This window comes from Lasioglossum baleicum, chromosome 9 (assembly GCF_051020765.1).
Source record: "Lasioglossum baleicum chromosome 9, iyLasBale1, whole genome shotgun sequence".
Classification (NCBI taxonomy): domain Eukaryota; kingdom Metazoa; phylum Arthropoda; class Insecta; order Hymenoptera; family Halictidae; genus Lasioglossum; species Lasioglossum baleicum.
This window is the reverse complement of record NC_134937.1, coordinates 1,466,954-1,492,140: the sequence shown is the minus strand read 5'-3', so window position 1 is coordinate 1,492,140 and position 25,187 is coordinate 1,466,954. Positions and strand designations below refer to the sequence as shown.

The window sequence follows — 25,187 nt, the reverse complement described above, 5'->3', positions numbered from 1 at the left end:
TAATACACACAAATTATAGATCGGCGTTGGAATGTGCTCTCAACACTTCTGACTAATCGAACATTCCCATCAAGCATTATCAAGCTTATTCGCTTACATCGATGTCGGCACAGGACCAGAATCTGTAGTTCGCACCCCACTCCTCAGCTTCTCGAAGAAGTCGAATCGTACAGTCTGTGCAAGTGAAATTCTGGGGCAACTGTATGGCGTAACTCTGCGCCCTGAAAATTAGGATATCCATGTTTGTCATCGTTATGATAAACTCGAAGAGATTATCCAGACAATGAATAATATTAGTAAACTCACGTGGCGTCATCTTCCACGAATTCGCTGTTCTTCGTGACGGGTGTTAGATCGACCAGCGGCCTATCAAGAGCGTCCAGGATTTGTAGCCGAAATCCTCCCTGAAACACAAACACCGATCAGTAGAAGAGATAGGAAACTTTCAAAATTCCGAAATCGAAAGTTTCCACAATTGGTAAACTCAGAGAAACAAAAATTGAACGTAATCTCGTCTATCGCATCTTTCTAGAAAATGTATACTAAAAGTTCATAAAACACACCGCGTTGCGTAACAAGAATATTTCGAATCATAAAGTTTTACTACCCGGTGATGAAAGTTCGAAACAACAAGATCGGCCAATTTAAAAAAATGCCGACGTAGACAATGCCAGGAGAAAATAACGAGCGGAGGTCCAATTATAAAGTAAACGTACATCGCATATCGCGAACACGGGCCACGCGACTCCGTGCGATTACAGGATCGGGTTAATGCCGTTGTGTTTGGAAACGTAGCCAGGTTACGGACGGAATCGTTTTAGTTCCAATGAGTGAACTTCCGCGCGGTTTCGTTCGCCAGGCTCGCGTCGGAAGCGAGAAACGGTCAAGAGGACGTTGAGACATCGATCGGACTCGGATAGCGGTATCGACTATCGAGCGAGCTTATCGCGGAATCCACGGCATAGAAACCGGCCTGAGGCTCGATCAGTCACGCCGACGAAAAAAGGAGTTGCAAGCTTTTTCCACCAAATACGACGACGCGACGTCCCGAGAGAAGTCGCAACTCTGCCGTTACGAAATTCCCGCCTTCGTGAGAAGTTCAACGAATTGGAAATGGGAGACTGTGGAATTGCGCGCGGCAACACACTCTTGGGTTCCTTTGCGGTGCGTTTCCTATTTAGCATCAAACAGTGGACAAGTTAATGCAGTCGGCATCGCGTTAAAAACATGTTTGATCCATTACCAACCAAAATAAAATTCGGTTTGGTTGTTGACAGTCATTGGCGAATATTAAAGAGTATAACTGATTCCACGCACTATAAATCAGAATAACTTTTATATGAATGGACCAAACGACTTCAACTTCTCTGTAAGGCTAGAAGAATTAGTTTAGTAAATGACGTCTAATAAATAAGTTGAAAAAATGCATTTGGTCGGGGGGAATTGTGAAAAACAATACTAAAAATTGATTTTTACGACTTTTTTAGCTGGGCCAGTAACGAAAATTTGTTTGGTCCACTTGTATAAATTATATACGCTCCGAAAATTTCATTGAAATTGGTTAATTGGTTTACGAGTTATAATCGTTCAAAAGTGGCGCAAGAAGGCCGAAAATCTTGAAAAATTGCAATTATTACCACTTTTGATCGTTTATAATTCGCAAACCAATTAACTAATTTCAATGAAATTTTCAGAGCGTATATAATTTATACCAGTTGACTAGACACATGTTTTTAATTTTCGTTATTGGCCCAGCTAAAAAAGTTGTAAAAATCAACTTTTACTATTGTTTTTCACAATTCCGTCCAAATGCATTTTTTCAAAACATATTTTTTACACATCATTTACTAAACTAATTCTGCTAGCCTTACAGAGAAATTGAAGTCGTTTGGTCCATTCATAAAAAAGTTGTTCTGATTTAAAGTGTGTGGAATCAGTTATGCTCCTTACTGTACAGGCATAAATGTAAACTTTCTTCTTCTAAGAAATGATGCACGACAAAGACGTTCTAATCAGTGCAACTGTAAAATAAATATTGGTGAAATTTTTTAGAACGTACGATAGAATTCGCAAGCGAACGCTCCCATAACAGTTACCGATCAATTCAGTCATCGACCGCGTTCTTCCGACACCTTCAATATAGATGCGACGAACAGGAGGACCGTTATTAATCGAGTCGTGCTTGGGAACAATATCATACTTCTTTTATGCGTCACGTTCCGTGAACAGAACCGTACGATGTTCCTTCCAGTGAAAGATAACCTATAATTACTTTCAGGCTGTCAACCTACATGAGTGATCGTTGAGGACGCAAAAAAAACCGTTATCGAAAAAGTCCACTTTAATTCCTGTCCTTTTAATTAAAATGATTCAAATCGCTCTACATAAACGAACCAAGCAGTAATCTCATGGGACAAAGTTATTTTTCTCTTTTGGAGAAAGGACACTAACAATGATTCTTCACGGCTACAATGATTGCAACTTCTATAGATTTAATTTGTTTTTGTAACTGCTTTAATATTTCCGTTAACAAATAGATACATTTTTATATTCTTGCATGCTCACAATTTATATCGGAATCATAGAAATATGCATATGATAATAGTCATGCCTTTTATTAAAAAACTAGTTTTCGCCCGCGGCTTAATAAAACCTTTTAACCCCCCATTCACCCCTATAGAGTTTTAATTATATGTCATCTCGCCATCTTAGATTTCAAAACCCCTTTTCACACCCTTAGGGGTTCAATTTTTTAAAATGCCGAAATAGGTGTTTGATTAATTATATCAAAGAGCATTAAGACCAAGTATGAAGTAAATCCGACCAGAAATAAAATATTCCTCATACAAACGTTGCAACCCCTTTTCACCCCCTTGGGGGTTGAATATCGAGATATCCTTTCTTATCCCTTGTATAGATCATAAAGGATACCTCTGTGCAAAATTTCAGCTTTCTAGGTCCAAGGGTTTAGCCTGGGCGTTGATCAGTGAGCAATTAGTGAAAAGAAATTTTTTCAAAAATTGCAATTGATCGGAATTGTTGAAAAAATACTAAAAGTTGAATTTTTAACTTTTTTATGTGGGCCTATATTGAAAATTTAAAAAATACGTTTTGTAGATCTGTGTCAATTAAACATATTCTGAAAATTTCGTCAAAATCGGTCGACGTTGCAATGAGCTACAAACGTTTAAAGATGGTAAAAATTGCAGATTTTCAATATTTTCGGCAATAAATCGTGAAAATCTGCATTTTTACCATCTTCAAACATTTGTAGCTCATTGCAACGTCGACCGATTTTGACGAAATTTTCAGAATATGTTTAATTGACACAGATCTACAAAAAGTATTTTGTTTTATTTTCAATATAGGCCCACATAAAAAAGGTGTGAAATGTAACTTTTAGTATTTTCTATACAATTTCGATCAATTGCAATTTTTGAAAAAATTTCTTTTCACATCCTTTAGTAAACTAATTGCTCTAGCTTCCCAAAAGAGTTCAAATCGTATAGTACAATATTAAAAAAGTTATCGTCTTCTTTAAAGCGGTCTTAAACTTTTGTCCGCTACTGTACATAGATATAGAGTAAAGAATAATCATTGGAATGTCCCAGTTAATTCAAATTTCGAAGCAGACTTTCCCGCGCCGGGTCATAACTGCGCGAGCACATTGTAGCGTCATCCGCGGCGGTAATCGCTGGAACGCGTAAGTTTCACTCGTGCTTAACATTTCCTAAGATGCGGAACACGTTACAACGACCGGTGTTATAGAATACAATGCGCGAGACGCATTTGCCGGCGGAGTGGAATCCGTTCGCTGGAGATGCTTGTCACTTTTGATGAAAGTCTGCCGGTCGTATAATGATCTACCGCGAGAGAGTTTGAAATGTTTTCGAGCGACGATTGCGCCGCCACTCGAAACGCGCGGAGAAAGGGAAGAGGCGGTTTCCAGGTTTCGCGGAGTGGTACTGCTTCGCACAGCGTACACACCTGCACGCGGCCCCGGTGTTATTGTCGAATTTTTCTCATGCCGCGGATATTTTCGTCCGCAGAATTCGTCGGACGCCTATGCTACGGCTACGCCGTTTCAAACCAGTTGCGGTTGCTAAACAGAGGAAAACTTGCAGTACGTATGTTCGTTTGATTCAACCTGCCTGTCAATTCTTTATATTCAATGAAAAAGAAAGTGTACTATTGTAGCCCGTTTTATTAACTCTTTGCACTCGGAGCTGTTTTAACTCGAAAATTAAACATTTCTTCCCAGCTAGAATAATTCCATTCTATATGACATTTTATATGATGACAATATGATTCTATATGACTGTTTATTTTATGGATATGAAAAAAAAAATAGAACACTTAATACAATATTTACAGTCGGTGTACACAGTACACATTTTAAAAACGAATAACTTTCTCAAACTTGGACCGAACAGTTTGAGTTCTTTTTTCAGAAAGTAAACAATATTTTGAATAATGGTATAACAATATTTGTGGTGTCACCCCTCGAGTGCTAAGGTTTAATAATATTCTACTCATAACCTATAACGGCTATAACCCAGCTGATTATAAGAATACAGGAAAACTCGTTCTCCTCGAGCAGACGCGAAAGACATAACGATACTGGTTAGAAAACACAAGCATTCAATTCTTCCGCTGTAAAAAGCTCATCTACCCATTAGTCATTTCCCATCAAACAATGAGGGACGTGTCTATTGTTTCGACGACTGACGCCAGTAGTTGAAACGCGAATTTTCGTTTTAGCGTTATTCGCGAGTTCTTTATGGCGCAATTATCCGCGAATTCCTTCGAACAATTTCAATCCTTTCTTCACGGCTCGATGACTTTTCCAAGCAACGGGGCCCGAGAGGTTTGGCTTCGATCCGAGTCATTGGCGACTGCCGAGTTACGGTACCCGACATACCAACGTGTGCACTGACAGGTACGGTCTCTATCTTTCTCTTTCTCTTGGATCGCGCACGCATCCACATGCAAAACGACTTATCCCTTACCACCTTCTTTCCGACCTAGCAATCTACGTAAGGTACGCGTCGCCGAGTGTACCCGCGGACGCATGCCGAGCTTCGCTTCTGAATTATTCAACAAGCGTCACCTTGAGCGACGTCCAGCAAGCGTAGGCTGAGCTCAGCCTCTGCCTTTTCTTTCCCTTTCGTAGACCACGCGCGGACAAATTCGTGATGTCTTTCACGATGACTCGCGGCGACGCGACGCAACGCGAAGAATATGAATTTAGTTCGTACCCGCTGCGTTTTAGGTTAGGGACGCTCCGGGCTCTACGGGGGATGTCTCCTACCGGTAAGTGCAAAACGAAATTAACTACTTTTCTCGCGGGATTATAAAGTATAATCTACCGGAGAGTATTATCCCAGTGAGTTTATGCAATTATCTCCGAGCCGCGTGTAAAGTGTATAGACAATGTGTTTGAAATTTATAAGCTGACACACATTGTCGTAATAGCTAAATAGCTGTCCACTCGTAAGCCTGAAGTAATGGAAATGGGATACGTCGATAGAGTCAAAGACTCTTACGAAGAAAATTCGAATACTGCGACGATGTATGTAATTAAGGATGTTCTGGAGGTACAATGGGAGACAAAAGTACAAGAAATTCGAAATCCATCAATATATTGGCAAAGGGAGCACGAGTATACAATTTTTAACCGACTTCGAAAAAGGAGGAGGTTACTCAATTCGATCTGTATGTGCATTTTTTTCGCTTTTTCTTTTTGCATTAAACTTTTGCGAATACTGTACCCTCTGTAGCTATATTCAGTCTACACTTGTTGCGTTTTCATGCTAGCAAAGAGACAACACGATAAATTTGACGTTTTGTAACAGTTTATAATTTTTTTGCTCCGTAACTGTTTAGGGAATCCTAATAAATTTTGAACATAATTAATTACATAACTTTTACTACATATAAAAAAACTGGAGGTTCTAGTTGCGTTTTTTCAAGGTTTAAATAGGGTTTGAAGTGGAATTTTATGAATTCTCCATAAGAAGACGTGTTAAAATGTGCAAACTTTAAGTTGCTATAATTCTTAAACGGTGCAGTGAATCGAACTCAAACTTTGGTAATTGCATTAATTTAGTAAGAATTATATTTTGTCAAATTTTTAAAAATTTTGTTGCGTTTTTATATACCTCCAGAACATCCTTAATACACGTCAGACAGTATTCACAGCTAATATACAGGGTGTCCCAGACCACCCGTACCACCCATTTATAATCTCGAAAATACGTTATTTTCAAAAATTCAAAGTGTTTCTTTTATAAATCAGATGCGCTTTATCAAATGGTGATATTTAACTTCCGATTTCGGCCGGAGATAGGTGATTGAAATCGGAAGTTACATTTTTCAAATGGAACGTGGTATTTTTTATTACGGATTCGAATTCTATGCAATAAAACAAGAAACTTTTGTCTGAAACATTTTTTCAAGAAATGTCATTTTATGTCCTTTATGTAACCTTCAAAATGAGTCTTGGCGAAATAATGTTTTCATTATCTGTGTCATATAGACCAATTTTTTTATTCAAGCAATGAGCTTTAATCAATAAAATAGTTTCCATTTTGTTCGATGAACTTTTGCCATCTTTCTGACATCTTTCTGGGTTATGCCAAGAGCAGACATATTTACATATTTTAAAAACGAATAACTTTATCAAAATTGGACGTAACAGCTTGAATTTCTTTCAGCTTAATTTTCCTTTGAATTGTTATTGGTCGCAATTACGGAGGAAAAAGTAAAGGTCACGATTTTTAAATTTTTTATCTGCGCCTGTAATGAAACTTTAAAACATGTTTTTTGTAATTCTAAGTCAGTTATATACATGTACAAAGTTTCATTGAAATCGGTTGACGCATAAAAAAGCTGTGGAAATTGTACGAGATGTAAAAATCATTGACTTTAGGGTTTGCGATTCATTTAAATCGCAGATTCTTACAATTTTTGCTATTCTCCAACAATTATATTTCATAACAACCTTGATCGATTTCGATGAAACTTTGTACAGGGTGTATAAAAAGTAATGGTCATCCGTTCTAGGGGTGAATTTATATCTGTAGAACGGTGGACATCTGTAAGAGAAACTTGCCGCAAAATTGTTTAGAACAAAGAAAATGGTTGGTAAACTTGTTTTCTACATCACCCCCTTCCACTCATCCAGAAGAGAAAAAGTTTGAATGGAGCCTTTCGTTTGCATGTCGCAAACAAATAGTTATTGAGATATAAGCTGTTATAATTTTTGCAAAATTTGATTGTGTGGAGTTATACGTATAGACAAAAGCCTACTATGTACTACAGTCCACCCGACCGTGTCGATGACACGTCTGAAAAAAACTCAAGCTGTTGGGTCCAATCCTGAAAAAGTTATTCGTTTTTAAAAGGTGTACGAAATAGTACGAATACTTTGTACACCCACTCTGTATGAATAATTGACGGGGTGTTGTGCATTATATTTATAAATTCCATTGTACTAATTTCGTGTAAATATTATTAGCAGGATGAGTCAATTGTGGTATTTTAAATTAATATTTTGTGAACCTTGACATTGCGTCAAGCCCACCATGAACTTATTAAAAAAAAATGAGTTCTGTTTATATACAAAATAGTGAGAAAGGTTAGGATAGAAGTACTTTTTGTAAATACAGTAAGGACATGTAGTGTTTTCGTGAGTTCTATTGCTCAAGGTTAAGCCAGCTAAAAAAGAGTTCCGTTTGTATACAAATAGTGGAAGAGGCTAGCATTTCCATGGGAATGTGTTGCGGTACACGAGAGGGGGAAATACGACGAAATGATCAAATGTGGTTTTATTCGACTCTCGCGTATCCGGTTGTACAATTCGTGTTTTTCATCCAGCCCCGGTTTTCTAGATATTTTTCCGCGTGGCTGCTCGCGCACGCATTAACGGTCTTCCAGCGACGCGGCGTGCGAAGCACGTGCACACGCGTAGGAATTAACCGACCGGTTGCGCTGGAACAATTTCGCAGCTCTCTTTTTTTGCCATCGGCTAACGAAATTCACCAACCGATTCAATTAATCGCCTCGAGTAAAAGCGGTGCGGTGTCTCGTACGCGATAAGACGGAGGCGAATTAACGAGATGCGAAAGTTGATCGTTAATCCGTTCCGTCACGAGATGAAAAACTCATCGCGTCGTAGTAGGATAGCTGCGCAAAATAACAAATGCGAGTCTACTCACACGATGGGGATAAGCCAGATGCCAGGTGACGTTGAAATTACTACCGGACAGTAATGTAGTCTTGATATCCCCTGAAACATGAAAGCACCTTCATTAAAGTTCAGATTAGTACTAGCTTGTCGGCAAATAAATAGCCAAGTAGTATTAACTTGTTTTCACGCGAATACAATTTATATATTTATTTCAACAGCATTATATCGTTATTCCTGTCTTTTTTTAGATTCTTGAACATGGTTCTTATTGCAATTATTTTCATTGGAGAACTGGATCATCATTGGAGAAAAAGGAAACTGCGTACTCATCTCCTGGTATTTATTATAATTAGATGTTGTTATAGTGACGATCTATGTGGCCTCGAAAGGCTAGAGTTAATATTTCCCCTACCGGGGTGATGACTTTTACAAATGAAGGATTAAGAATTGAGGGCTCCCTAATCAATTTTTCAACAACGTTGATTTATACTTAGAAGTTTATTTTTTAATGATAGTACCAGTAAAAATAAAAAAATTGTATAAAAAAAATTAAACCGACTTTGAAAAAACGCACTAAAAAGTATAAAATAATTTCCATTTAATTTATGTGAATACACACGAACTTAAATACAATACAATCTTTTCGGAGGCGGTGCAAAATTGAAAATTTTCCAAATGACAGATGTTGCTGATTATGATTTCATTGGAATATGGTGGACTTGGAAACCAGTAGGTGGGAAGAGAAGATACATTAACATGTGAAAGCATGTACATAGAAGAATTTAAGGATTTTCGTAATTTCCAGTGTCGAAAATTTTCAATTTTGCGCCGCTCCCGAAAAGATTGTATTGTATTTAAGTTCGTGTGTATTCGCATAAATTAAATGGAAATTATTTTATACTTTTTAGTGCGTTTTTTCGAAGTCGATTTAATTTTTTTTTATACAATTTTTTTATTTCACACTTTTTATCAAGGGACCAATCGGGAAATATACCTGATATACCCTACACTGATTGGTTCATCCATCTCGGAGTAATCGGTGAACATACATGAAATGTAGGATCAAAAATATCTTGCGTCTGAATATTCACAAATCTCCGTCTGAGATTTACAAAAACGTCTTTCCCTGTCATCCGTCACATTCCAAATCGTAATTAATAAATATCTGAAAGCCGCAATCAATAACGGTAACGACGTCGCATCACCATTCTACACTATCGCAAATAAAATCGTAAGGAATAAAAATAAAAATAAAAATTTTTCTTCACGGGACCACCCCGGGGACATGCTCTACAAGATGCAAAAGGTGTCGTTCCGATTGGTCCATCCATCTCGGCGTAATCGGTGAACATACATAGATAAAAAAGCGAAAAAAGGCACATCAGATCGAATTGAGTAACCTCCTTCTTTTTCGAAGTCGGTTAAAAACACTTTCGAATTTTTGTAGGAAATGCACGATGCACAACGTGTGTGCAAATTTGCTCCGTTTTTCCGGTTTATTCACTCGAACGGAGTCAACCCCTTTCCGATTGTGCCACCGTTTCGGAAACACCCTGTATATTGCGCAACGCGTTCTACGCGAACGATTATGATGCAACGTACGAGCGGAATGGGTTCGAGAAACGGAAATTTGTAATTTCTCAGGCTCATCGAACAAACAATGAGATGTTAATATTCATTACGATAATGAGACGCGATAATTTATAACAATCGCCGGAAACATGCTCAAATGCAAGTTCACCGTGGTCTCGCCCACGGGATACATTGTATTACTTTAAAAACATAAGAATTGTGTAAGAGCGAATCAATTCTGTGATCTTTATTATGAAAATGGATTCTGGGGTGGATCTGCATTCCGACGAGCTAATTGGGAGAACTGTTTCAACTTGCATTTAAACGCAACTTGCATCTCGTACCAATAAATTCGTAAGCTGCTTGAAGGAACAAATCGTTGCCGAGAAACAAGCCGGCTCCGAAAATGTATTTTTCCCGGTCGCGGAAACTACTTACACGGAAATGAGGCGATATAAATCATCGCGAATGGGGGAACACGTCGGGTATGCGTTCGTATCGCGAATTATATCAGTCGTTACGAAAACAAATTTCTACGTAACTCGGAAGGTGGTGGTAGTTAGCATCCTCGATCCACCGACTGTTTCGCGATAAGGATCTATCGTGGTTTTTCTCGGATCGTACTCGATTCCGGAAGCAATCAAGAGTGCCATGGAGCATAATTAATTTCCGGAAGTCCTCCGGAGCTTGTGTTCCGCGACCGATCCTGCCTTTTAAGGACTATTGCCCTCTCCTCGCCTTCGGAAAGGAAACAAGTTTTCTACTTCGTGCACGGAGCTGATCGTTAGGTCTTTACAAAGTTACTTCTCGCACAAAACATTTACTTTTCTCCATTGCTCAAAACACTTTTGTATCGATAAGCGGCTGCAAAATCGAAGGGGATTTTTTCTTCGTCGTTTTACAGATCCATGCATATTCAAGGAGTCTAGACAATTTTCTTTCGCCACTAAAACTGTCTTCATAAAATTGGTGTACGATTTTTCGTCACCGTTTCATTGTATCCTAAACGAAACGTTCAAGTCGAAAATATTTGTATGGATTTTTCAACCTCCTTGTTATCACCAGCAGGATATATACTGCAGCTATGAATTTTTATTAAACCTTAAATTTAGCTCCACGTATTTTTGAAGTTTCATAGAGGGACATAGTTTCATAGAAGTTTCAAGATTAACCCCTGGATAAAAACATTGATTACAAAGAAGTAAGCTCGGGAATCTGTAAAAAAAGTCCTTCAGAGATTTGTTCATCCGAGAGTAAAAAAACAACTTCTGACAGTTCTACACCGATCCATAGTAGTTGTAAATGTCTGGGTTAACTAGCTGTTTGACCATCGAGCTGCGGTAGAGATATGGATAATAAATATGATAATAGCTTCGGACTTAATAAGATGATGTAGCACCCTCGCGGCGATCTCGCGCAGATTTATGCGAAAATTGTTTGGGTCTGTCACGGGCCGGCGCGGCGTCGACTATTAAATTACCGGGGAATATGCCGTGCGGCATCGACGCGGTAACATCCGATTCGTAGGGCCGTAAAAAAATTACTATGTACGACGACATTCACGGACACCGTTGGTCGAGTGCGTGAGCGGTTATGGTTGTGTGTTCGTGCGCCTGGTTTCGGGTGACACAGGTGGATGTGCCGAGACCACGCGTTCCTTTTTACGACGCGCGGGGAATGGTTTACGTCCTGCTATGTTGAGGGCTTAGTGCTGGTTCCCGAGTGATATATGACGAGATTATGGAGAATGTGGAAATTAAGAAGAGGTGGTTAGTTAATAGGATCCTACATCTCTTAAACCAGAGGGTAGGGAACAGGCGAGACAGAAGGTATTCGATAACACCGAGAGCTTTTAGGAGCCGGTGCTCGGTGCCCCTTCAACTCGATCGGAGCGATTAATTTTTTTGATATCCCGTGAACTTTTTCGGGACGCCTTTATCTTGAGTGGTCAACGATGGAATTTCTCGCGCGCCAATACAGGAGAAGACGATCTCAGCGTTACGAGAACTGTACGGAGATGGAGTTACGTGGAACTTAAAATATGCGAGCCATTCTTTGTCTGCCGGAACGACACGGGGCCCGTAAAAATGGATTGGTTATCTTGTAAGAAATTTATTGACAATCTAAATGTTCGGTTAGTCATGCGTTGCTCAGTTTAAACCGGTAGCAATTACGCAAAAAGCGCATTAGAAATGTCCGCATACGTAACCGCTAGATCTTAGAGCCAAGGTAACATAGAGGATAGATATGCGGAGTTGATGGGCTAGCATTCACTTGAAATCGGTTCGGTGTGGATTTATATATGTAGCGAAAGTTGTCGATCATTTATTGCACTCTAAATGACTCTAAAACAGTTTCACATTTTATTTCATGTTTAATGAAGAATGTATTGAAAGGATGGGTGTATAATCCATGAAATTTGTGACGCGCAGCTTTTGCGAGCGACTGTATGTACCGGTATCTTCTCGGATCGGAAGATTTACGCCAGGGCCGCGTCGAAAAGGCAGTCTTTTCAAACAACGTCATTTCACGCGCGCGGCTCCGCGAGCGACTCGATCCACACGGGTATACGCGTGCATCCAAAGTTCACATATTCCCGGCGAACGCAGGCATGTGGAAAAAAGTGCACGGTGCACCGTACGTGCATAGTGGAGGCAAGACGTGGAAGGTAATGGCCGGGCACCGAGGTTCGAGTTCCCTTCGCGCGAGCCGGTGAAAGTCGCCTCGAATCAGACTAGCGGGCTATCCCCACCGGGAACGTGTCTTCGTGTTAATGTCGTTTTCCCATAGAAGTCCCTCACCTCCTCGCTTCCCCCCTCTGGCCACCCTCTCCGGCATCCCGGCGATCGACTAACGACGCCATCCTCGGAGTCGACCGCGAAAATTCCATCGGTAGTTTCCGGTTCGCGTTCCACGGATCGTGTGACGATCCGGCAACATCCGGAGATACCTGCTCCGTCGGTAACACTATCGAACGGGATTCGCCGTTGTTTTTCTACCTGTCGACGTCGCGACGTCTCGAGTTTCACCGACTCGTTCCCTCTCCGAGGTGTACAGCTGGGGGACGACATGGGAACGCTGGCAAAAAATTGCTACAATTGCATGTATGTATGTATCGGGCGTGAAAAGCTGTTCTTTCCTATTAGCTCCAAGTAATCAGTACAAATTAGTGGTTGAGACATCGTGTAAGTCAGTATTTGTCCACGAAGTGTTAAGGGTGTAATCGTCACATTAAGGGGTACGTCGCACAGTGGGCCAGATCGATAGCAGTTCACACCTATTTCACCATTATTTCAAAACATAAACACCACATTAAATAGGTCGTTGGATTCGTCTTGGCGTCAGCTATAACATTATTGAATAAAAAATATATAGTTATAAATAAATAATGAAGGTGACCTCAATTTTTGATTAGAAAAAATTTTTTTTGAAATTTTTTGTACTGAGATTTGTAAAAGACTGTGTACTGATTAGTTTTTGTAGGAAACATTTTCTTGTCACACCACCGGAAATGTCTGAAAAATCGTATGAATAATGAATAATAATTGAAAACTGGCTATTCAAGCATTCAAACAAGAGTAATCCATAATTTTTGAATGAATAAAGTTTATTATATTTAATGAAATAACAAAAATGTGTTATTACAGTCTTATTTAAAGAATCACAAATATTCAAACAAGATTAAGTATTATATTTTACAAAGTTACTGACTACAATCAATGGATCATACGGATTTTCTGCTTGTGACTGTATTTATCTATTAATAAACAAAAATGTATACTATAATTCCTCTTAACAAAGGTAAAATACAGGTTTTAAATATGGAAAAACTGCTGTGATGCTATACTACGATGCTATTACTATGATCTCTCAAATACAAACGATTCAACTAAGCTAGCAAGAAGTTTGAATGTTTATCAATGGTCGTATAATCTAAAAAATTCATAAGATTGGTCTGGGTTATACACTCGGTAAAATAAGTCACCGCACACCCTTTAAAAAACAGAATAACTATTTTATAATTATACCAAATGACCTGATGTTTTGTAAGCAATTAGAAGCATTGGTTTACTGAATGATGTGCAAAAAATATTTTCTAAACATTACAATTTACAAGGTTGCGTGCTAAAATAAAAAAGCCACTTTTTAAAACTTTTTTATTTGGGTCCTTAATAAAAATTTAAAATATATGTTTTTTGTAGATTTATAGTAGTTACACTCCTGTTGAAAATTTTTCAAGCGGTTAAAAATGGTGAAAATACGAGATCAAATTCGATGTGTGTCGTCTTTTTCTGCGTCAACCGATTTCGATGAAATTTTCAGCATGTGTATAACTAACATACAGTCAGCTGCAATATTAAGTGTACACCCTTAAAAATCGCATAACTTTTTAGAAATTACTTCAAAGGACTTGAATTTTTTTAAGATGTTAGACCGGCTAGTTCGCTAGAGAATAAGTAAAGACAAATTTATTAAGATTTTAATTGGTAGGAATCATACAAAATTTAAAAAAATGATGTTTTGTCAACTTTTTTATCTGGGCCTGTAACGATAATTTAAAAAATGCGTTTTACAGATTTCGGTAATTTATATGCATACTGAAAATTTCATCGAAATCGTAAGGGCGAAATGCCCTGGCAAGGCTGAAAATCTGCGACTTTCACCCTTAAGCTGTCATCTTTAAACGTATGTAGCTCAATGCAATGTTGACCGATTTTGATGAAATTTTCAGTATGCATATAAATTAAACGCATTTTTTAAACTATCGTTACAGGCCCAGATAAAAGAGTTGACAAAACATCATTTTTTAAAATTTTGTATAATTCCTAACAATTGCAATCGTAATAAATTTTTGTTTACTTATTCTCTAGCGAACTAGCCGGTCTAACATCTTGAAAAAATTCAAGTCCTTTGGACCAATTTTTAAAACGTTATGCGATTTTTAAGGGTGTCCATTTAATATTGCCGCTGACTGTAGATCTACAAAACATATATTTTAAATTTTCATTAGGGACCCAAATAAAAAAGTTTTAAAAAATGCTATATTTATTTTTGCATGTAACCTGATTAGGTAATTGTAATTTTTGTAAAATCTGTTTTGCACATCATCTAGTAAACCAATGCTTCTAATTGCTTACAAATAATCAGATCGTTTGGTACAATTACAAAAAGTTATTCTGTTTTAAAGGGTGTATGGAGACTTAATTTGCTGAGTGCATGTATTATATATGATTAGGGCATATTTTAAAGGACATATTGTGTAAATTTCATTAAAAGATATTAAAAAATGGCCGAGTTATCCGTTGTCTTGCAGTACTCCTCCGTTAGGAGGATTGTGAGCGCCCACGATTATCAGAAACTAAAAAACTCATGATTTTATTGTTCCTTGATAAAGTATCTATCGCAAAGCATAGGGATTTCAAGAAAAACCCATTTTTGTACAAATGCGAGCGAAGTAAAAATGAACATTCAATTTTTACCAAAAAAATCAAACTTTAAACGATTGTTATAAACAATTGGCGATAGATAATGTTATTGAATTATGTGTATCAATTTTGAAGTAAATCGAACGTATAGTTTCCGAGGTATTTGTTACACCAGTTGTAAAAAAATGTAGTTTCGAGAAAAACGCAAAAGAAGGAAAAATGCCGTCAACAAATTTTAATTAATTCATTGTAAAATAAGAATACAAAACATGTATTTATGGGAAAGATATTGAATTTAGATAATTTTTAATTGTTTTATTAATTATACGAGTTATATCGTAGTCGGTTTTTGCGATAAACACAAACTTCGATCTACGAGATAAACTCATTGTTGGCAGCGAACGTGTTAAACTATTTTGATATTCATCAATGAAGTTCTATTAGCTTTATGCAATATTATCTAAAGTACTAAACGAATTAACCCCCTGCCACACTATAACGTGTCAGACTCGTGTTAATGATTTTGACAAAGTAGAACAAATATAAAGGTTACGCTTTTCTTTTTAGAGGAAATCAAATTTTAATGTAATAAATAGACTGCGGATTGTTATGCATTTATCAAGAAATTGTCTGGGTGAAATATAAAAACAGTACAAGATTCGAAGAATCTAAGAATATTCTTGTGATGTTTTCAATGTAAAAGATCTATTGACCGATTAAATGAATTTTGATTCAAGTCCAATTGCCCACAATTGTCGCAAAATATTTTTATTTTGCATAAAGATCCGCAGTCTAGTAGTAAATTCTCTTTTCTTTTCTGTAACATTTGTTAAAGACGCTCTAATCGTTGTAGCCGCAAAGAAATTAGAACAGAAAGGGGTTAATAACAGCAGGTGTTCATACGAAAATAGTGACAACATTACTGCCGATACAACGCGTGCGTACGTACTCCAATAGTCGATTATGGTGTAACGATCAGTTTCGTTGACATATACGGGCTGTCGATAAACTATTAGCATAGTAGTTTGTAGAGTAACGCCAGTTCAGTGTCATAGATATGGTAGCGTATTGCAGGCCAGTAGTTTATTAGAAGAGTCGATGTCTCTGTATCGTGCACTAATAACAAACCAATTCAGCCTTGTCACGGACTGACTCCAAAGAGGCCAAGGTTTGCACAGAACAGTCACTCCGAGAAAAATAATAGCGTAGTTGTTCTTCATAACTCTGACCAAATACGTACGCAAATCTTCGAGCAAAACAATGTTTTCTGAGTGGACCAAATTTTTGAATTTGTCTCCTCAACCTTCTTTTCTGTTTATTACCATTATTATTTCATTTCACTTTGATTATTGGAGCGCTGGCGCAACAGTTATACTTTAAACCGCAATAAAATGGTAATAAAATATCACGCATAAGATTTTATGGCATCGTCGTAAACAGTTAGCTTCAATCTTAAAGTGTGGGACACATTTGAATTTGTTTTCATCAAATTCCTAATGCAGAGGTATCTCCGGGAAAAAACAAATTAAGGAAGTGAAAGTAGAGATTTCACCCTACGAAATGAGCCTCGGTAGATCATTGTCCACGATTTTTCCACGAAGCTGGGTCAGGTTAAATATCGAGAACCTTTCCTTTAATTTCGGTCGTCATTTTTCACGAGCCCTGGGTGCGCTGTACACCTAACATACTTATTTTAAGCGGTTCTGTGATAAATACTGTACGGAGAGCATTCCCGCGTAGCGGCGTGAAAGGCAAGGCTCGTTACGATAGTGTGTGTACATTGTAATTATTTGCATCTCGAAACCTACACAAATATTAGTAGAACGTAGGACTCACCACGAGGCATTCCACATGGTCCCGGTGTCCTGGAGTTGTCCAGAAAGTCCAAGTCGTACTTCCTCGCCCGTGGAAAAGTCAAGGCGACGTGTCCTTGCACTTCCCTGTACGATATCACCATCAATACCAGCAGGATCAGTCCCGCGACTACCGTGGAACACGTTTTCGATGACATTTTCAGGCGGTAACTTGCTCTCGTACGATCGTCCAGCGTCGTCCACGCTCACAAACACTACTTTTTCACTGAACACCTCGTGCTTGTTCCCTCTGGGAATTTTCCTCTCGCGCGCCTGAGACCCTCCTGCTGATTTTTCCTGACGCTCGGCATGGGCACCCCTCGTTGATTAACTTCTTCCGCCTCGGTGAGGCCAGCCTGGAACAAGAAAAAGCGAATTCTTACCTCGTCCGTCTTCCTCAGAACGTTTTACCGTCGTTTATCTTTTTGCCCGCAAAAAATTCTCCTGAATATCCAAACGCGTCGTACGATTAAAATATTCACAGAGGAAAGTTCCGGAGAATGTCCTCGGAGAATTATTTATTCGTTAGAATAGCATTCCATTTGCATTTTACCGCGATAGGCTCCAACTTTGTATACATATTCTTTATACTATTCACTCGTCGATTTTCGTCGATACGGTTATTGCGAAGAGAATCATGATTTCAATATCTTCAAATTTGATAGAACCCTTAAATCGTACAGAGATGATTTAAGAAATATTATTTAGACTTTTGTAAAACTAACATTGCTTATTATACGATTGGTAATTCAACTGGTACGGTGCGAAACAATTTCTTCGTTTTCCCACGTTTGAAGGAATATTGTTTGAATATCTGTTTGTACATTTAGCTCGGAAACGAAAGGAAAGAACCAGAGCATTTCTCGCCTCCTCGGACGCCATCTTGGTATCGATGGTGCTGAAAGTTGGCGTAATCGAGACGCGTGCTCTACGAATTCAAGGCCAGTTTTCGAGGCTCGTGGAAACTTGCTCTTTGGCAACTCGATTGGTTAAGATTGCATAAATTATTACTTCGCGCGAGCTTATGATCTTGCATAAACCGTCGAGCCACCTGCGACACCGTTCGAATGCTTAATATGTATTCACGAAATGGTCGCTCACGTCCCGTCCCGCGCACCACTCCGTTTCGACTAATAGAATATTAGAGACGGTGTTGTAAAAGCAATTTACAAAATTTTTAGAAAGTGCATGCCTAACATTACCGTGCCCGTTATTTATACTCGTTAATGGGAAGGAGTGAAACACTTGTTATATAATTGGCGATGTGGTTATTGTAACCTCATTCTCGAAAACAGGAATACTCCTTCGTTTAACCGAACATTAATTACACTTCCTTGTTAGCGGACTGCAAAGTTAGTGTAAACGGTCGTTGCGTGAAATTCCTGCGATCGATAACACGTGAATTATTTTTTACTCGCTTTCTGCATCTGCTCGAGAAGATAATGAGATGCAAAAGTTTCGAGACGGAACGGCTCGCTTCAGATTTTTTATTTTACTCTATTACTGAAAGCATAAAGATATTTACATAAACGGATTTATTTAACTGCGTAATTATTATGTAATCGTAACTGCTCTTATCATTTTTACAACTGGAAAGATTCAATTGAAGGATTTAACATAGTTTAACGTAGTTCCGTTATATTTTTGATTTGCACGATTATGTGCGGTATTTTTTAATGAAATGAACCTTTTGCCGCAAGAATGCGTGCGCGTGCTAACCTTTGGCTGCAATCGAATCGGAAAAAGCGTCGCAATGATAAGTATTAATGAATGGCTGGCAAAATTACAGCGTTCCATCGAAACGTATAATTTCCTGAATTTAATATCCGTCTTGAAATACCGACGACCGCAAATACTATCGATCAATCATCGCAGAGGCGAATAACGGTCCTTCGAACGGAAGGACGACACCGTGACTCGCACGCGACTTCCTCCTTTCTCGCTTCCACCTCTTCGACACTGCGAAACGAAAATAAGGACCGACCTCCATGTTCACGCGCAAGGTTTAAGGACGACATTGAGCGAACAGAAACAGGGAAAGTTTTCGGGGAATCGTCCGAAACGAAGGTCGGAACACGAAATCGAGGAGCTGGACATGAGAATTCGGAAGAGACAAAGGCGAAGGACTCGTGCGCATCGAGATAAGCGGATGAGAACAATTATATCAGGCTGTCGAGCACAGTGCATGAAACTCGACAACTGTCAGCATTGTGTTGCTTGCATGAAAAGAATAAAACGTGAATTTGTACGTTCTGTATGTTTAAAGGCATAAAGAGGTTTTCAAGGAGCTTCATTTAGAGACTTTTAAGCGCTGTTTTGTGAATGAGCGAGTACTTGTGTCAACAAACTGGTTTTTAATTCAAATTTGAAGTGAATGTGTGACTGTAATGTAATTTAAATTAGATATCTATTTTCCATGATTATATTTTCATTTACACAGGAAGTAAGGTAAGTATTTAATCTTTTTAACTTCTTATCAACGAATTCTTTAACTTCTGGTGATACCTTATCCTTATTTTTATCACCGGAAGTTAAAGAATTCGTTGATGAGAAATAAGTTAAAAAGATTAAATACTTACCTTACTTTCGTGTAAATGAAAATATAATCATGGAAAATAGATATCTAAGTTAAATTACATTACGGTCACACATAGCCTACAAGGAGTGCCAGCGACAATCGCAGCGATGATACGTCGCGTGACTGTTCGCGCGCGCGCGCGTCAAGTGATATACGTCAAATAAACGTTCGAATACTTCATTATGTTTAATTATATTGTGTTTTATATATGATAATACAATATACCTTCAAACTAGTGGGTTATCAAATCATTTCAACGAAAAATGATTACATAATTTCTGTTCACAAAAATCGATTTCTTGCAAAATCCTGAGGTCGTAGACAAATTTTGAGACCAGATTTGATATCAGCGTGAAAAAATCTACGGGAAATGATATAATAGTAGGGCTGTAACTTTCCCGAAGCTTCGAAGGATTCGAAGGAACGAAAGGAACTTCAAAGTTTCGAAGGAACGAAGCTTCGAAGTCTTCCAAGTGCTCGAAATTTCAAAGTCTTCGAAACGGATGAAGTTCTAACTTATGAGTTTCATACCATGTCACGATTTTTTATGAATAAAAATATTAACTTTCAGTCACCGGTGAATGACACTGAACTTCCCGTTTGGACTTTTCGTAATTAAATTAAAGTTAAAAGATTGCACTCTATTAATAAATTTCGGGATTATATCACGAATGTACTTGAAAAATAATACTTTGCAAACAAACTTTTAATGAGTTTTATTAAATTCGGTGAAATCGGATATCGCGGACAAAATGAAAAGAAAGGCAAGACGAAATTCGAAGCTTCGAAATCTTCGACTTCGAAGGAAAGTTACAGCCCTAATATATAGCATGTCAAAAAACAAATTTTCCGCCCGTGGTAACGGAGAAACCACATTTTCTTGAAATTGTGAAAATTTAACGAATTTTCTCAAGGTTAAAAAACGTTCGTACCATAATCTCCCTATTTTTCCCATATTCTGCCAAGTTTCAGCTTTAACTTAAAAAAAATTTCATCGCTCTACCTCATTTCTATCGAAAGTTCTTTGATTTTGAATCGAGTTTGGTCGAAAGTTCCCACTGTGCGCCGTGCGGGTAAATGGAATGTGGGAATAGCCGGGAGATTTCGCCGGCCTAAAATTTGAAAGTATAGATCGAAGGATTAAAGGGCAAGCTATTAAATCCGCGGGTGAGTTCGACGTAGATTAACATATTCGTGAACGGTTGCGACAACGTTTCTACGCAGAGAGGTTGCGACAGGCCGGGAGCGGATCTCCTTCCGAGGAATCTGAGCGTGGCCTCAGCGCGCGCGCGAGCGAGCGCGGCCTCAGAATGGCCTCAGCCTAGCCTCATCGGCGAAGTACGCGGAGATCGCCTACCTGGGAGGTGCAATTCACTCGCGTGCAGATGAAAAACAGATAGTGGGAGTACGAGGAGCTCAGAAGCGAGGCGGAGAGGTGCAACGGCGGAGTTGCAACGCGCGCGCGCGTATAGGGTGGATTTTTTTCTCGCCTCGTGGAAACCTGACATTCTGCGGAATCCCGATCCAGCCGATCTCCAACGACACAGTCTTCCACTTGTTCTTAAACGGCTCCCTCGCCTGATGACGTTACGAAATTGCCAGGGGGGTGCACGGTGGGGAGGGAATTCGAGTGGAAGCCAAAGCTCGATGGAAAAATCTCTCGCTACCTCTGTCCCTGGGATTCCGTGGCTCGCAAAAATAGACGTTATCTCATCAGAAAGCGGCTTTCTACGGTTTTCGAGAGGCGACGAAAAATTCCGAGAAGCCAACGGTTCGCGCGATCCGCCGAGATGCTAATCGCGCACGCGCACACGATCCTCGCTGCACGGCATTCCGCTCGTGTTTTCGTAAACATGGAGGCCGATCCTGCGCTCGTGGATCGCGGACCGCGCGAGGAATGATCGGGGGTTCGACGTCGGCCGAATTTCTCATTCGTTTGCCCAGGATGACTTGGCCTTTGGTGGCCCTAATTGTTTTTTCCCGTAGCCTCGATTTGTTCGTAACAATCTGTGCGTGGGTCCTTGTGTCCTGGTCCAGTCGGAGGCTGTCTCATCGTTCTCAAAAGTCGGTGATTCACAGCGGAAAAGCCTGAATCATTTCTTTAGCAACAACAAGATATTCCCAGTATCCTTTCTCGACAGTCACTGAAAATCTTATTACCAACAAGTAGAAACACTATGAACAGAAATTGGTACAAAGCTAGCAAATGAAACGGCCACGCACGCAATCGATTAATGGTTAACATGTATCCATTAGTGAAAGTGTTGAAATTAATGGTACATGCGTCGATCGCGATTCAATCTCGAATTCGCTAAACGATCGTTCATAAAACTGAAGTGAGTGTGAACGATGCACGTGATATCTGATTTCAGTGGAGTTACGTTTTCAGAGATTTGTCGGTTGTTTGTTCGGGTATTATTTTCGAGATATTCTCCGCGTGGGTCTGTGGAGAACAGTTTTCATCGAGCGATGGAGGGGTTTAATTGACATTCCAGCCGAGGGCACACGGCGATTTCTATCGGTGTCGATGAACGGCTCACTTGTGCGTGGAGCTCCGACTCGGATAGCCAACGCCATGCTGAAGAAGGTGAGGTAAGAGCAGAACGAGGTGGGAGAGCGGGCTCGGCTACGTAGGGAAAACGATCCGCCTTCGACGGCTCGTGGAAAACGAGTTGACATTCCACAGAACACCGATGTCGTTGTCCTTACCGATGTTCTTGCTCGCTCACTTATTATCCGCGCTCTAAATGCCGCCGATCGATCTCATGCGTGATCTCGAGAAACGTTTCTCCCTCTCTCGGAAAATCGTCACGGTGGCGTGTTCCCAGCCACTGGCATCTGCTCGCAAAACATTGAAAAACATCGACGAACTTGAAACGCAACATCGGTTCTAATAAGAACAGAAAAACGTACTTTCATAAGAAAATAAGCACGCGGCTGATCGGACGCTAAACTTTCTCGAACGTCACTGTTTACCTTCTACGTTTCAGCGCGATGCTGTGTAGTTCGGTCAACGAAAAGTTGTAGAGGGAAATGGAAGGAACACAATTTTTAACATTGGCTTTTTGTTTGGACTAGTTAGGAGGTAAACATACTAAAAGTCCCCATTCCTAGAAGGTGAGCGGGGTGCAGGGGGGCCACGTAGAAGGTCCCCTTTTTCGGTTTCCCGCGTATATCTCGGAAACTATGCGTCCTAGCGATAAGACCATTCCATACAAAATTCAAGCTGACAAAATGTGCCACAAGATTGATTCAATTCAGTTTTTCGCTATCTCGCATAGTTTCCGAGATATCCGCGCTTCAAGTTCACTAATTGTGCTGAAGAGTTAGCTAGTCAAATAAGGCAAAAATTTCTTTTTCACAATTCGTGAACTTTGAGCGCGGATATCTTGGAAACTATGCGAGATAGCGAAAAACTGAATCGAATCAATCTTATAGCACATTTCGTCAGCTTTAATTTTGTATGGAATAGTATAATATTATCGCTAGGACACATAGTTTCCGAGATATAAGCGGAAAACCGAGAAAGGTGACATCTACGTGCCCCCCTGTAGCCCGCTCACCTCCTACGAGTGGGGACTTTTAGTATGTTTACCTCCTAACTAGTCCAAACGAAGTCGCAAAGTTAAAAATTGTGTTCCTTCCATTTCCCTCTACGCTCCCCTTATGAGCATTCATTGACTGGACTAGTGCTGGCTTATGCTCGCCGAATGTCAAAACAAATTGTAGCGTCCGCTCGAACTACACGAAATGATCCATGGAAAAAAGAAACACCAGATTTGAGAAGAAATTGTGTCAACGATGTTTTCTAACGCATCTCTGGGATGATCGAAGACGTTTTTGAGCTATTGAACTGAACAGGTACATTCCGACGTTACTGGCAGAAAAATTTCCATTATCTTTCATCGTTTAATAAAACTTCAAGAATAAGGACAAGTTAGTTAGATTACTTCTGGTAAACACACATGAAAAAACAAGACAATAAATTTAATCTCGATATGTACCCGCGTTTTCTAGAAAATGTCGGTGCAGAGTTAATCAATACCGAAAAAAAGGTAGTGAAACGTAGAGAAGAAAACAGATACAGAACAATGCGACGTCACCTTGATACCCATATACGTGTGCAGCTGTATCGAAATGGGTCGCGTTCGAGTCCGCGGAACAATGGCAAAAGTATAATGGAAAGAGGAAACGTTTCTTCGGAGAGGAAAAGGAGACGGAAAAAAGGACGGCGTTTCTAAACGTGTCACGGTGGTGACTGATCGTTCTCATTGATGGGGAGATCGCGCTGGGGCGAGAGATGAGAAAATGGGAATTCGCCGCGTGACCGGGCTAAGAAGGAAGCGAAACTGCGACCGTTAAAACGAGCACGCTCTCCTTCGACGTGTGTGTCGTGGAAAACGAGGCTCTCTCGTTTCATTCGGATTCTCGTCTCGTTCCCACTGGGCTTGTTGCGCGCTCTCTTCCTCGGGAGGATATTACGCGATCCCGCGGCATTATACCGCGCGATTGGAACGACGCGATCAACTGGAATAACGTACGATAGGAACGCGACCAAAGGCAGAAGTATTTTCCCTGCGCGAGGGAAAAACGATGGAGACAATGCCGACTGCGCGACAAACCGGGCACAATGGGGAGAACACGAGGAGAGTGCGCCTCTTACTTTCTACTATAGACAAGAACATCAGAGGCTGAAAATGGGATGGAGCACCGAGAATTCGCTCGTGGTTCGATTCAGGGCCGCGTCACGGCGTTTGCAGAGCCTGGATCAAGTCATTTTTCTGGCTCCGAAAAGCTCGTGATAGAGTAAGCAAGATTTCATAGATAAATGTTCTTGTGTAGATTCGTGCGAGGACTCTCTATTTCCATTGTTGTATAAATTCTTCATACGTTTCATTCATAGATTATACAAATCTGTAACATATTGTCCTTTTTTTGTTTCCGGGAGGCGGGGAATGCCAGATACATATTGCCCCGTGGAGCATTCTTCTGGACCCAGAGAGCCTGCCCAGTCTACATTGCTTAATTTCACTCACTTCAAGGAAGAGGCAAATGTTTTATGAATTTCATAGACGTTGGTTGACTCGGTAAGTAAGACTCGGTAAGGTGCTTACACTTGTTAATCATGTCATTATTGAAACACAAAATATATTTTAATATATGCATGGCAACCTGTCGCAGATGTCTGACGTTCAGATCGATTACAGATTTAGATTACCACTGATTCAGACGGCCACAAAACATTCAGAAGCTTTGTAGCCATGCTCCAAATATGTGAAAAACAGACTAAAGCTCCTTGGTTGCTTTAGACCTTCATTCGAATCGATTTGAATTCAGAACTTGTTTTAAAATCTCGAGCAACAAACGCTTCTTTCTCGTATTAGTCCAGTCAACGAAAAGTTGTAGAGGGAAACGGAAGGAACACAATTTTTAACTTTGGGTCTTTGTTTGGACTAGTTAGGAGGTAAACATACTAAAAGTCCCCACTCCTAGAAGGTGAGCGGGGTGCAGGCGGGCACGGAGAAGGTCCACTTTTTCGGTTTTCCGCGTATATTTCGGAAACTATG

At 39.7% G+C, this 25,187-nt stretch overlaps 2 protein-coding genes across 6 annotated transcripts in view; one reads left to right on the top strand and one right to left on the bottom strand.

The window, feature by feature from the left end:
* Positions 1 to 25,187, bottom strand: part of Nahoda (DOMON-like domain-containing protein nahoda) — a 46,746-nt gene that overhangs the window by 19,279 nt on the left and 2,280 nt on the right. For all 5 annotated transcript variants that reach the window (XR_013009554.1, XM_076429880.1, XM_076429879.1 and 2 more), the window contains exons 2-5: positions 17,026 to 17,398; positions 8,220 to 8,290; positions 307 to 404; positions 98 to 221 (exon numbers count right to left, since the gene is read on the bottom strand). Coding sequence is in view for 4 of the 5 variants with exons in the window: in XM_076429880.1 (XP_076285995.1) it covers positions 98 to 221; positions 307 to 404; positions 8,220 to 8,290; positions 17,026 to 17,200 (468 nt within the window). In the remaining variant the exon portion in view is untranslated. The remainder of the gene's footprint in view (positions 1 to 97; positions 222 to 306; positions 405 to 8,219; positions 8,291 to 17,025; positions 17,399 to 25,187) is intronic.
* The window catches only part of LOC143211859 (histone-lysine N-methyltransferase SETMAR-like), a 266,618-nt gene continuing 264,662 nt past the window's right edge, over positions 23,232 to 25,187 (top strand). The window contains exons 1-2 of the mRNA XM_076429915.1: positions 23,232 to 24,426; positions 24,569 to 24,707. The gene's annotated coding sequence lies outside the window, so the exon portion shown is untranslated. The remainder of the gene's footprint in view (positions 24,427 to 24,568; positions 24,708 to 25,187) is intronic.